We start from the raw sequence: 13,699 nt of genomic DNA, 5'->3' as shown, positions 1-13,699 counted from the left end.
AATTGTTTCTTCGTCATCTTGGTAGGTAATTATCTGGCTAGTATCAACAAGGGCTTTCTACAAAATAGCAATATTAGTGCAGCTAGCAAACTAACATTGGAATCTAGACCATAAACTAAGCAACACAAACGGACAAGCATTGCCAACGCTACAGCCACCTTCTGGTTTGGAGTACTTTAACCAGGCTGAGTGACTGACGACCAAGGTCTTTGCTGTGTGAACACAAAAGAGATTGACTGCCGACACTGTTCAGAGGTGCTAATTATTCGTGGCTGGCGAACGGTAGACAATCCTATGTGCATGTCCCTGCTAAAAGGCAGGAGAAGGGGAAATCCCAAAATCACTTGAAACTAAAGCTTGACAATCTCAGCTGGAATTCATCAGTGTGTATTATTCATGGTAATCAAGTACATTGCATAATGGTTTGAAATATTCCATGAAAGGCCATAAAAACTACAAATCAAACAATTAAAAGCTGTGACAATTTTACATCTCGTCTGACTAACTAGATCCACAAGTGGAGACAACGAAGCTACACGTTTCAGATGACTTGTGTCTTTGCTTTAATCAAATGTGATGCTCTGCAGAACATTGTGACTCCTTAACAAGTACAATTGGTTTACAGGGGTTACTTGGAGGCAGCAAAGGCGACCAGAGGCAAATGGGGAATTTAAATGTTAGGACAACATCCACATCCACAAGCTGAATGATAACTAAATAACCATTTCAGTTTATGGCATTACACTGAAAGCTCTGTCACAGGTCCAAAAGTGATGTTCCACCTACATGCCTTATCCAAAGAACCTTGTTTGAAAGTCTTGCATCTTCCCCAGACATCCTCCACTGAACAAGTTAATCCTTATCTCCAGAAGCTTAAAGTGATTTAATAAATGTTGACATTCAGTAAAATGGGTAGCAGCTACTCTCTTCGAAGAAACCTTCCAATACATCCATCTGCTGCTTGTAAATGTATGCAAGCTTACATTACACCAGTGTACTATAAACACTAGTGTTATTACACTGTCAATATGTATGACATTGTAATAAGAGTTGAAATGGGAGTAGCACACCAGTTCACACTTTAGCGAACTTGTATGACATTGTATTGATTACATGGACTGCATGTTCATTAACACACGTTTCTCACAAATCTTTCAAAGTGTCATGTAATCACCAAGTACGTAGGTCTTATGACAGAGGGACACTTGTGTCCAATGTCCAAGAAAACATGTCCTCATCTTACTGTGTCACGGTGGTATCTAGGACCTTTAGAATGCATGCAGGTGCAACGTGATGGCTCTACCAGGAGACTTAAGCCGGGACCAGCAGTGCTGGAATGAGACACACTGATTTACAACTTCAACATGAACAACAGCTGCTCCGCTCACTGACAACTAAACTCATGCTGGAAAGATACCCAACCATTTCTTTATATAGTATAGGTTGGAGAGTCTAATCTGGCCATACTAGTATATACACTTCACAAACACAATTAACCTATGGTAACCTACCAGTAGTTACTATACTTACTTTATCCTGCGTTCCTACAAGTAAAAGTTGCAGAGTAAGCCTTAAAAAATTATTTCCATGGCATTTATATGAACTTAAGTGAGACCAGATTAAAATCTAAGTACCAGGGAATCTAGATCTGTAGGATCTGACAGTATCCTGCAGCTCTCTGATTGGCCTGTGAGGAAAGGGCAATGCATTCTGGTCCATAGCAGAGTAGTGCAGCTCTGTGGGGGAGAGAATCCCTCAAATAAGAGAGAGCCTCAAGGTCTGGAAGCTGGCCGACCTCGGGATAACAAGCAAAGGAATAGTGAGGCCTATATCTGCCCCAGTTTATGCTCCCACCACCACATCTCATCAACAATCTCTCCTCTTACCTTCTCTGCTCCCCTCTCGCTCTTCTGCTGCATGCACAACTTAAACTAAAAACAGCTGTTTGTAATACCAGACTGATAAAACCTATTTAGATTAGATTTTATTTGCTGTACAATCAGGTTTTATTAGCATGGAATGAAAACTTTAGTGTACACTTTGAGAGCTAACCTTAGTTAATGTAATATACACAAGTCTCTGCAAAGTGCGGCCCACGTACAAGGAACCCCAAAGCCATGAGTAGTGGTGTCGTCACTGTGCCCCCTTCCCCATCAATCAGCGATTGGCCCAATCACCTGGGAGGCAGATTGATTACCCAGATCCCCTGATAAAACTAGGGAGAAAAACTCCCTCCTAAACGGAGGCTTACTCCTAATAACGGAGACCATAGACATTAGTGAGCATGAGACATGCTGGCATTCATATGATATATGATCCAGCCCCCACAACCTCCAGCTCATGTCATGGCAACCTTTTTACTTTCAATACAGTTAACAGCTGTATGGCCTTGCTGGGAGCTCCATTGTTTAGTGGGATAATTCCACATATCACACTGGTCATGGCTTAGCCCTTACCTTCATGCCGAAGATGACAGGTTTGTCAATGAGAATCAAATTGCATTTCCACTACCTTGACTCCTCTGACTCTCTGAACCCCATCACGGCCTATCCTAAAGACGCTAGAAAAATAAGAGAATCTGCTAAAAGAGGGCTGCAAATATCAACACGTCCATGTACACCACACAGTGCTGTGCTGTCTTTCTTTTCAGGCATGGAGAGGGTCAGGAAACTTTCTACACAGTAACAATGTTGAAGATATTAGGTGAAATGAGTGATATACAGGTATATATGATCCACGTGTGGTTTCCTGAAACCTGCTGCCGGGGTTTGATGTTGCACAGCATTACATTGACTCAAGCCATTGACTCATGGTCATAAACACTTACTTAGATGCCTTCCAACCTGCTCCTAACTTAAACCTGGAAAACTAGGCCAGGTGACTTGTTTCACAAATAACATATACATTTCTACTTACTGTATCAAGTAAAACAGATGCTTTCAAAGTGGACTTGAAAGGTATCCATGCTTTGGTTGGCAAAATATCTATCAGGTTTGACAAAAAGTAGTCCCAATTTTTTTCATGAAGACAAGTACTGTACTACATCTCAAACTCTGCAGTAGTTCTGGTTAGACCAAAACACATATCTGGGATAAATTGATAAAAACACATTTGCACACATATTCATATTGGCACTTCAAAAGGATTCATTGATGTCACAGAACGTAGGGAGTCTGCGGCTGAGGGGGTGGTTATCCTTTCCTCAAAGGGTGCCGAGATGCTCCTGATGGGCCCTGCTCTTGAGAAGCCAGCGAGTGCTATAAACAGAATTTCTAATGGCAGGCGGGAGGGAGGGTGGGTAGGTGGTGAGCTAGCAGGCGAGGGATGGCGGGAGGATTTGACGCCAGCTCATGCTTTCCACAGAGACCAAAGAGGGAGGAATAGAGACCAGGACTGGCACCATTTCACACACTTCAATACAAGTGCTGTTATGAACCGAACATGAACAACCCTAAGTCCGAAAGATGAAATACAGAGAAATATCCATCCTCCCCGAGACACAGGAAGAGATTTGGGCTGAGAATCCAGAGCAAAGTAGCACCTTTACCACTGCATGAAGTAATCAGTAGAAACCAAAATCAAAACAAGTGTTTGGTTTATACTCTATTCATTCAATTAATATGGGTGGGTACTAGAGAAATGTTTTCAAACCGTCTTTAAGACATATCAGAACTTAATCTGGGTTAGAGCTGTATATTAAAGGGTTAGTAGAACACCGTTCTTCAGATTCGTAGTTTACTTCAGTTTAGCCAAATAATAAGGCTTTTTGAGCATTTAATTTCCCCCATTGCAAACAATAAGACCATTTATGACAAATAAATAATTTTAGTTGTGAGATGTTAGCTGGTCTTGACGTCCCTGAGGGCGCGTGCAATCTTTTTTTAATCAAAAAGCTGCTACTAAATTGATGTAGATTTGTTTGCCTTTGAAGAAAAAAAACTTTTCTAAAACATAAACCTAGTAAAAAAATGTTAGCTCTGTTTACACAGTCCTTGTAAAAAAATATTTGCCAGCTAACATTGAGATTACTTTCAGCAGTCGCACAGTATCGAGGCTTGTCAGAATGAGCGTGGACACTGTTCCCTCTATAGCAGAGCAGCCACAGAACCTCCCCTGATGCTCGTTCCCTCAACCACCCCTCCACCATTGGGACTGCAAGGTTAGAGGAAAAGGCAGTGTCCTACCTGATGAAAAGACTGCTCCACACAAACACTGTTTGCTTATACAAGGAGAGGTCCTTTTATTCAATAGGACAATGCCACTGTTTACTTGTCTTTGTCTACCCATTTTAAAACACCAAAACCATCAGCAAGGCTGGAAAAATGAACACGTCAGTGAAGCATGCAATTGTAGTAACTGACATGTTCAGACATAGTAACACCCCTATTTCAAAGCCCATGATTGACTAGAATACARGCATTTGATTTAGTTGTATTCAACTGACTTTAGCCGACATGACGGACACCTCTCACACAAGAGGTAAATCACTGTTTACTGACAACATTGTACAAAGGGTGTCCCTTTAAAAAAGAAAACAATCTTGACTAAAATATAATAGGGCCGATGAACATTGTAGTCTGGAACAACTCCTCCAGCACTCGTCACTGAGAGTTCTTAATTACATCTACACTAGGCCTAAAAACAACACCGTCTGATATTCTACCTCACAGGGGACAGCCTCCTTGGCCCTCCACCCATGACAAAAGTCTAGTAAAACGGAATTCCAAAAGCAAAGTTCCTCCTGAACCCTCAGCGGATTACAGTGGAATTTCAGCTCAGAACAGCCACTAAATCAGTTATGCTTCTCCCTCTAGGGATTTGTGTTGTGCTGAGCCAAAGTGTCTTACCATTGCTCACGATAGGGTTGTCATATCCACATTCTCAAGTTTTCCCTCAAAACAATTGACATACAATACTAGATTAAACCAGAAACACTAAAAGAAACAAGGCGTATTCTGAGAAAGCATGGTGGTCTCTTGAGAAGCCTCTGTAACTGCTCTCTTCGTCTGGACATCACACTACTTCTTCTAAAACATGGCATATCAATTGATTGAAAATGCCCATGTACTATCATAGTATCTATATTACTGGGGGAGGCCAGAAGGGGGAGTTGTCGACAACATTGTCCCAGAGACAGAGAGAATGCACCTTGGGGAGAAAAAGCAAGACTTCCCAAACAATTCCACCTAAAGGTTAGAGATTTAAACATTCACTAATTACTACTAAAGTTATGATACATCTATTACGCTTGTTATCAATTGGTTGGTTCAAAGCAAGGGAGACCGTGTTGTTAATGTACCTTTACTGCTCCAGTATCTGTGTTTACATTCCTTATTCTAATTCTGAGCTCTGTTTTAACTGAGCTCGAGAACAGAATATTTGCAACACCAAACTACTGTATGAAACTGATTTGAAATTGAAGACATGCTCCGGTACTTTGGCAACTAGTAAATATTTTTTTAAACATCCCGCTTTAGGCTGGGATGTGCCAATGTGTAGTTCATACATGCATAATCTATGAGCAGAATTACAGTTTTACCTCAATTAGCCACAAAATCCCTAGTTTGAAAGCAACATTTACTCCCCCAACATGGGCCTGCCCCCTAGCAATTCGAGTTTCAGCCAATGAGCTTCAGCCCACGAGCTTCAGCCCACGCAATTTGAGTGACTGCTAGTAAGATGCACACACAGTAGAGAGAGAGAGAGAGCGACAAATGATGTGGTGCACATATCTGCACATTTGTGACGTAGTATCCAATTTTCGGGGATCACTTTTGGCTTGTGGGCGCTACTTTCAGAACTAATGGCTAAGAAGTATACAAAAGTACTGTATAATATCTTTCTGCCCTTAATTCATTTCTGCCCAAATCTGGAGCAATGCTGTCAAACTCAACAAGACTAATTATCTACTATATGAGCCTGTATAGAGACCTCAGTCACACTCTCCAGCCAACTAACCAATTAGGAAACCTTGAAGGTATGTACAGAGCAAATGTTACTGTGGAACTCATTAGTTTAACAAACTTGTTAACCCAATGTTTGAGCAGAGACCAGTGACAAGTATTCTCTATTAAATGCAGCTGTATCCAACTTGGCATAACGGTTCAAAAACTGTCATTGTAGGCTTAAAAGATGATACATTATCAGATTATTCGAATTCAGAGCATTTTCTGTTAGGTCCCAGGCAATGAGTTTTATTCAGCTCAATGGGGCAATACCAGTAAATGTGCAGTTTAGGACTACTTGTTCAGTAAATATCCTGAGTATTCCAGCCAGCCATTGTCTCACTGTAGTTTCTCTACCATGGTGGTGCTGATTGACAGAGTGGGCTCAATACATCCCATTGACCTGATTCTGTCCTCCTCATGTCATTAAGGGGATATAGCTCCAAATTGGAAAGGCTTAGAAGGAATGTGGATCCCTCCCTAAAGCGTATAACATTGAGAAAGAAAACTGACAGCTATCCTAACTAACTTTTTGTTTAAGAGTTTGTTTTTCTAAACCAAATCAAAACCATGCGGCGGTGGAGCTCTAGGTCCCAGCATGCTTTGTGTGAGGGGTCAATGAGGAACAACGTGAGTTCAAGACAGGGTTAAGTAAAATGTACTTACTTATTATTTCGCTAACTCAACATAATAAATAGGCTATTTGATCACAAGTTCTGCTAAAATACCAAGTGCTGTAAGGAATACAACATGGAAGGTTATTAGTAAATAGGGCCTGGCACGTTTGCAAAAAATACCCCGATTTTTTCTGATATCACTGACCTTGGATAGGATTTACATTTTGGTCAACTCACACACAAAAAAAGAGGAAGTGATGAAAAACATCAAGAAGGAAGCAGTAAGAAGGAAAATATTGTATATTTGTCCACACAATTAATATTTTTGTGACGTGAGAGAGCAGCATGGATTGCTTGCACAAACATGGACCATACAACATTTTGTAAAGAAAATTATCTTAATTTGAAAAACTTTTTGAAATCTCATTGCCAAATTCAGGCAAGGAGTGTACAAAAAAATGAGTATTGTTCGAACCATAGATCGAAGGAACCGAAATTAAAGCAAGAATTGAAATAGATCTAGATAATGTCCATGAGGATGAAAATTAAACATGGAAAAAAACACAGGCATGCTAATTAAATGCAACAATTATGCTAATTGCCTATCCCTACAAATGGCTTGAGGAACAAAAGAGGATCTCCACAGTGGTATGCAACTTGTGTGTAGAGAGTAGCCATTTAGTTAATGAGCCCCAATGGAGACCTCCAATGAAGCCATCAAGCGCCTGCTCAGAATAACAATGGTCAACAAACGCCTCCCTAATTGAATGGAAGGTACAGGGAGCCAGGGAGAGTTGGTTTGGAACAGTGAAAAGGAGGCAGGGAGAGTTGGTATGGAACAGTGAAAAGGAGGCAGGGAGAGTTGGTTTGGAACAGTGAAAAGCGAGGCAGGGAGAGTTGGTTTGAACAGTGAAAAGGAGGCAGGGAGAGTTGGTATGGAACAGTGAAAAGGAGGCAGGGAGAGTTGGTTTGGAACAGTGAAAAGGAGGCAGGGAGAGTTGGTATGGAACAGTGAAAAGGAGGCAGGGAGAGTTTGGTATGGAACAGTGAAAAGGAGGCAGGGAGAGTTGGTTTGGAACAAGTGAAAAGGAGGCAGGAGAGTTGGTATGGAACAGTGAAAAGGAGGCAGGAGAGTTGGTTTGGAACAGGAAAAGGAGGCAGGGAGAGTTGGTTTTGGAACAGTGAAAAGGAGGCAGGGAGAGTTGGTTTGGAACAGTGAAAAGGAGGCAGGGAGAGTTGGTTTGGAACAGTGCAAAGTAGGCAGGGAAAAGCAGAGAAAGAAAGGGAGTAATTGCTTTTCACTGAAATGCTTGACTGGTCCCATCCAAATCACTCGCTTTTCAGGGTGAGAAGGACTGGGGGATGGAAATGCTCCTAACAACAACATTATTTCATTAGGTGGTATTTTAATGACGTTTGCACTATTATTTAGTTGATAATGATGCACATTATTTAATTGTGAATTATATACACAATGGATAGCATACAGATATCTAAGGTAACAAGTTATATTATTTCATAAAAATATATATTTTATGCAGAAAACTTTAATTTGCCCGAACAAGCAGGTCTCAGTATTTTTTTCATAATATGCCACACAACCTGGAATACATTGTGGTATATGGAAAATTACAGTAGGCATAATTTTAAAGAAGAAAATGACTTTCTAAGTCATGGGCATATGATTTTGGGTAAATAACTGGGCGAAAACAAATTTTGACAGGACAGTCAACTCCTGAAAATAAGCACATTCAGGATGACAGGTTATTGGACACTACTGTGGCCACCTACATGTTTTGCTTAGGTCTCTTGACTGCAACATCTGATGATGCCCTGTGCATAAAGTGTCTGTTTGTAAGAGTACATGTTGGCTATCACCCACAAGTTATCATTATTGCAAAGTTTTCCTTCATACTTATTGTTGAATTTGGGCTCTATGGAACATTAGATGGGCTTTGGAATTCATGGTCCTCAATGTAGTATGTACTTAGTACCTAATAAGTTGTTAACCACCCGAATGCCACAGCTTCCGTTGAAGAATCACATTTACAAAACACTTTACTGCTCATATTTATCATAATCACTTCTGCCTCGAAATAAATAGACCAACACATAGATAAATCATGCACTTCATCTGAATTAGAGATCGAGCCTAAAAATGTGCAGTTAGTACCCTACAGAAGGCTGACAGGAGGAAAAATATCCCAAAAGAACAAAGAACTAGTTAGCCTACTCCTTGAGAGGCCACTCGAAGGGAATATGGCGGTCTGGTTGTGCATAACCAATTTTTACACATGCCTTCAGTGGAAAGCAACGCGGATAACTGGCAACACTGAAGAGTAGCCTACATTGTAGATTCATTTTGTTATGGTCACTCACCGTTCTTGCGCTAGGGGAGAGGGCCCCATTGGATAGGTAGGGGTTGGTAAGATCTGGGATCATAAGAAACGGGTACCCAGGATAATGGGGACTCTTGAAAAAGCCACCATCTTGCTGTCTTCTGAGTGCTGCAAGGACAGAGCATGAATATCAGTAAAGAGAAGGGACATCACATACATATGAAATGCATTAAACAATAGTAAAGCAAATGTAACAATGTAGCATTGCAAGTGACAGATTTTACCTTCACTAAAGTAATCCCTGGTTTTCTCGTAACTGTCCAAGTCTGGTCTTGGTTGAGGGCGCCGCTCTGCTTGCTGACAAGGACAGAGGCACACACAGAACAAAAAGGGGAAAACTTGTAATAGTAGTCTACTTCAGCAATAGGCTATACCAAAAAATATATTTTTTTTTAATGGGCATGTAGTATAAAGCCTATAGGCTATAGACACGCGTTTGCAATAGATCAGACTTCAGATCAGCATATAACGGCCTTACCTCGGAGTCTGACGAGCTACTGTTGTTTTCCGATTCGTTCACTAACGAAGACTTCAGATCATCCAAATCCCTCTCCGCTGATACATTTTCGGATATTTTTTCCTCTTGCTCGCCTTCATCTTTGAATGATATCATTTCATCGTTCGCCCCCAAATCATCACCACCACCTCCGTTAAGTTGTGGCATTTTGCTGATGAAAAAGTTTRTCCCTGATAAAGTTGACAAGAATGCACGATCGCTCCAACAAACCGAAATAAATCGTCTATTTGCAAAGGGGGGGACCGTCCAGTTTGTGCACTAGAATAAACCCAAAACTGACAGTGTGAAAACAAAATGCCACGTTTTCACATCTCCATTTTGATATACTGAATAATCTCCAACTTTTCCATGATGATGAACTCTCCAATAATCCACCAAATGCAACTGTTTTAATTTCGGCGTCAATAGCCGGATAAAGCAACTTCCCAGAAGTGTCTTCTTCACTCTACCCAGTGGGTTAGTTGCAACCCACTCTCCCTCCGTATGGGTGCTGAAGAATGCAACTTCGATATTCTTCCCGAGACGCTCACAGGCAAACAAACTGGGCACGAACCAATTTAAATTCAAGGATGACGTCCAATTTCACTTCCTAATATCATATGTGAGTTTCAATTCGACAGGCAAAAGATGAGTCTTATTATAAGCATGGAAATCGAACCACAGCTATTGCTTTCTTCGCAGGACACTCTCGTTCAGTCAAGAGTTTCGATCAAAACTATATTTACTTCGAGGAAGTTTACCTTTAATAACCGACCTTCGTATGTTCTTATATTAACTGTCAAATGATATCCGGTGCCAAATCMATATTTTCTGGTAGGTAAAAAAAGAACCCTCTTTCCCTCCACATTAGCTAACGGGGAATGCGCTTAGAAACTACTTGGTTGTTCAAGTGTAAGAAACAGCGCAACTTGTTCAGAATGCAAAGGAGGAGTTAACGCTGAAAAACGACACTTCATTCACCATGTAGACGGGTATGCTTAAAGGAACAGTTTGACCATATTACACATTACAACGTTACCATTCATATGGAAATAGTATCCTGTTGTTTCAACATCAGCAAGATATCAATGGTTATTATGTGACTAACAATGCTTCCAAGATCCATGACAATGTCAACTAATAGGTCTATACTTTAATTTAAATCTTTAAAATTCAACGTAGCCTGCCTGCAGTAGCTACTTTTTGTTGTATCTTATTTTTAGGCAAATTGTTCTACGAAATAAAGAAAGTAATATTCATAAACATTTGTTCCAGTGGGCACTTACTGCCAGAATTTCACTTTCTGACAGAGAGAGAAGTCGGGGTTTCTATCAAGCAGACCAAATATTATGATATGATAATACTATACAGTAATCTTTAGAAATACCTAATCCTCCAACAACACTGTATTTATTTTCTTCGTGCTGCTGATGGATACAGCAGCACAAAGAAAATAAATACAGTATCCAGCAGCAGCACCTCATGCTCATGTCATCCCATGCATCCCTGTCTCCTGTCCAAGCTGTGAACCCATCAGCAGCACCTCATGCTCATGTCATCCCATGCATCCCTGTCTCCTGTCCAAGCTGTGAACCCATCAGCAGCACCTCATGCTCATGTCATCCCATGCATCCCTGTCTCCTGTCCAAGCTGTGAACCCAGCAGCAGCATGCAGGAACCATGTTGGGCTGAAGCCATGTGATAATGACAGGCTCAGAAAAAAGAGTCTTAATTACACGCTGCCATGCTAATTGTGTGTTGGTGTGTTCCTGGAACAATACACTTGGAAAGGCAAGGCCCAGCAGCATGGTCTGTTAGCAGAGCTTCAGGTTCAGTTTGGTAATGAAATCCTCTTGTTATGAGGTTGGATCTCCAGCCCTCCCACCTAGACAGGACTGTCCTGGCCATTGCACTAACCCCAGCTGCATGATGCCCTCTGCAGTGAGTTGGGGCTTTTGGAGATACCATCGAGGGGAATCTACATGTGTGATGTTGACTAATAAACAGGGATGACGCCAACACGTATACCCACTCCAGCTAATATAAGGAGAAATAAATGATTAAAGACATGTTTCTACTATACTTATATACTTCCAAAGAGGTTAGCTATATTCTCAAAGATAAATAGATTGCTTTTTAATTTTAATGTAATCATTTCTTTTAAATCCACCTCCCCCTCTGACCATCACCTATTACGAATCATGTCTATATCTGTGACTGTCAGATGAGTTCAGAAATGTGGCAAAAGAAGAAAAATTGTCAAATGATACCTGTCACTGTGCATTAATATTCTAGTACCTGTCTGTCGCATGCGATCTTTCCCTAACCCTGGAAATTGTGCATTTTTCTAAGCCCAGCATTATATACTGGTGTAGCCTAGTGCATTTAAGTGCACATCTGTGAAGCTGAAGCTGACCAATTCAAACTTTATATATTCATTTCAACTCTATATAGTCATTTTTTCCCTGCATGGAATCTATGTACAGCATCTAAGTACTGAAAATAAAAATGGTGAAGTGTCATTGAGGAAGGGCATAAATGATTATAACTGTCAGAAAGGGATCTGTCTGATCATCTAGTTGAAGTCAGAAGCAAGTTTCCCTCATCTGAGGCACATACTTCACTCTCTTGCACTGGCTCTATGCACACTCACTGGACTCTACCCATACACATACTACACTGACACTCCAACACACACACACTACATTCGCTCACACACACACAAAACACACACACAAACACACACACATGCATATTGARGCCACACGCACATAAACACACTTTCACACTGTTTATTATCTATCCTGATTGCCTAGTCACTTTTACCCCCACCTATATGTACTGTACAAATGACATCAATCACCTCAACTACCTCGTACCCCTGCAGATTGACTAGGTACCGGTACTCCTTGTATATTGGCTCCCGAGTGGCGCAGCGGTCTAAGGCACTGCATCACAGTGCTAGAGGTGTCACTACAGACCCTGGTTCGATTCCAGTATCACAATCGGCCGTGATTGGGAGTCCCATTGGGAAGCTCACAATTGGCCCAGCGTCATCCGGGTTAGAGTTTGGCCTGCGTAGGCCGTCATTGTAAATAAGAATTTGTTCTTACCTGACTTGCCTAGTTAAATAAAAAATAAATATAGCCTCGTTATTTTATTGTGTTACTATATCCTTTTTTTATTTACCTACTTTTTCTTACTTTTTAACTGCTTTGTTGGTTAAGGGCTCGTAAGCATTTCACCGTTAAGTCTACACCTGTTGTGTTCGGCGCATGTGACAAATACAATTAGATTTGATTTACTGAATGATTCATAGTAAACAGATCTACAATATTGTTCTGGAGGAGTGGCACAACAGAAAATACACTACATGACGAAAAGTAGTGGACACCTGCTTGTCGAACATCTCCTTCCAAAATCATGGGCATTAATATGGAGTTGATCCCCCTTTGCTGCTATAACACTCTTTTGGGAAGGCTTTCCACTAGATGTTGGAACATTGCTGCAGGGACTTGCTTCCATTCAGCCACAAGAGCATTAGTGAGGTCGGGCACTGATGTTGGGCGATTAGGCCTGGCTCGCAGTTGGCATTTCAATTCATCCCAAATGTGTTCAATGGGGTTGAGGTCAGAGCTCTGTGCAGGCCAGTCAAGTTCTTCCACACCGGTCTCGTCAAACCATTTCTGTATGGACCTCGCTTTGTGCATGGGGGCAATGTCATGCTGAAACAGGAAAGGGTATTCCCCAAACTATTGCCACAAAGTTGGAGGTACAGAATCCTCTAGAACAGGCCTGGGCAACTCCAGTCCTCGGGGGCCTGATTGGTGTCACACTTTTCCCCCATCCCTAGCAAACACACCTGATTGAAAGTAATTGCATTATTAACTGAGGATCATGAATAGTTGATTATTTGAGTCAGGTGTGTTAGATGGGGCTGGGGCAAAAGTGTGACACCAATCAGGCCCCTGAGGACTGGAGTTGCCCAGGCCTGCTCTAGAATGTTATTGTATGCTGTATTATTAAGATTTCCCTTCACTGGAACGAAGGGGCCTAGCCCGAACCATGAAATACAGCCCCAGACCATTATTCTTCCTCCACCAAACTTTACAGTTGGCACTATACATTGGGGCAGGTAGCGTTTTCCTGGAATCCGCCAAACCCAGATTCGTCCGTCGGAGTCGGACTGCAAGATGGTGAAGCGTGATTCATCACTCCAGAGAACGCGTTTCCTCTGCTCCA

The 13,699-nt window shown here is 41.4% G+C and overlaps 1 protein-coding gene across 3 annotated transcripts in view; it reads right to left on the bottom strand.

Annotated features, from left to right (window-relative positions):
• Positions 1-10,362, bottom strand: part of LOC111974657 (transcription factor 7-like 1-A) — a 53,430-nt gene extending 43,068 nt beyond the window's left edge. For 2 of the 3 annotated variants that reach the window (XM_024002559.2, XM_024002560.2), the window contains exons 1-3: positions 9,440-10,361; positions 9,186-9,258; positions 8,942-9,069 (exon numbers count right to left, since the gene is read on the bottom strand). In XM_024002559.2, coding sequence (XP_023858327.1) covers positions 8,942-9,069; positions 9,186-9,258; positions 9,440-9,625 — 387 coding nt within the window. In that variant the 5' untranslated portion in view covers positions 9,626-10,361. Of the gene's footprint in view, positions 1-8,941; positions 9,070-9,185; positions 9,259-9,439 lie in introns of all 3 variants that reach the window. The other variant, XM_024002561.2, reaches the window with a different exon arrangement.
• Positions 10,363-13,699: the final 3,337 nt, after the last annotated feature.

Source organism: Salvelinus sp. IW2-2015, linkage group LG15 (genome assembly GCF_002910315.2).
Source record: "Salvelinus sp. IW2-2015 linkage group LG15, ASM291031v2, whole genome shotgun sequence".
Taxonomy (NCBI): Eukaryota; Metazoa; Chordata; class Actinopteri; order Salmoniformes; family Salmonidae; genus Salvelinus; species Salvelinus sp. IW2-2015.
The sequence above is the reverse complement of the archived record's forward strand: the minus strand, read 5'-3'. Positions and strand labels throughout refer to the sequence as shown.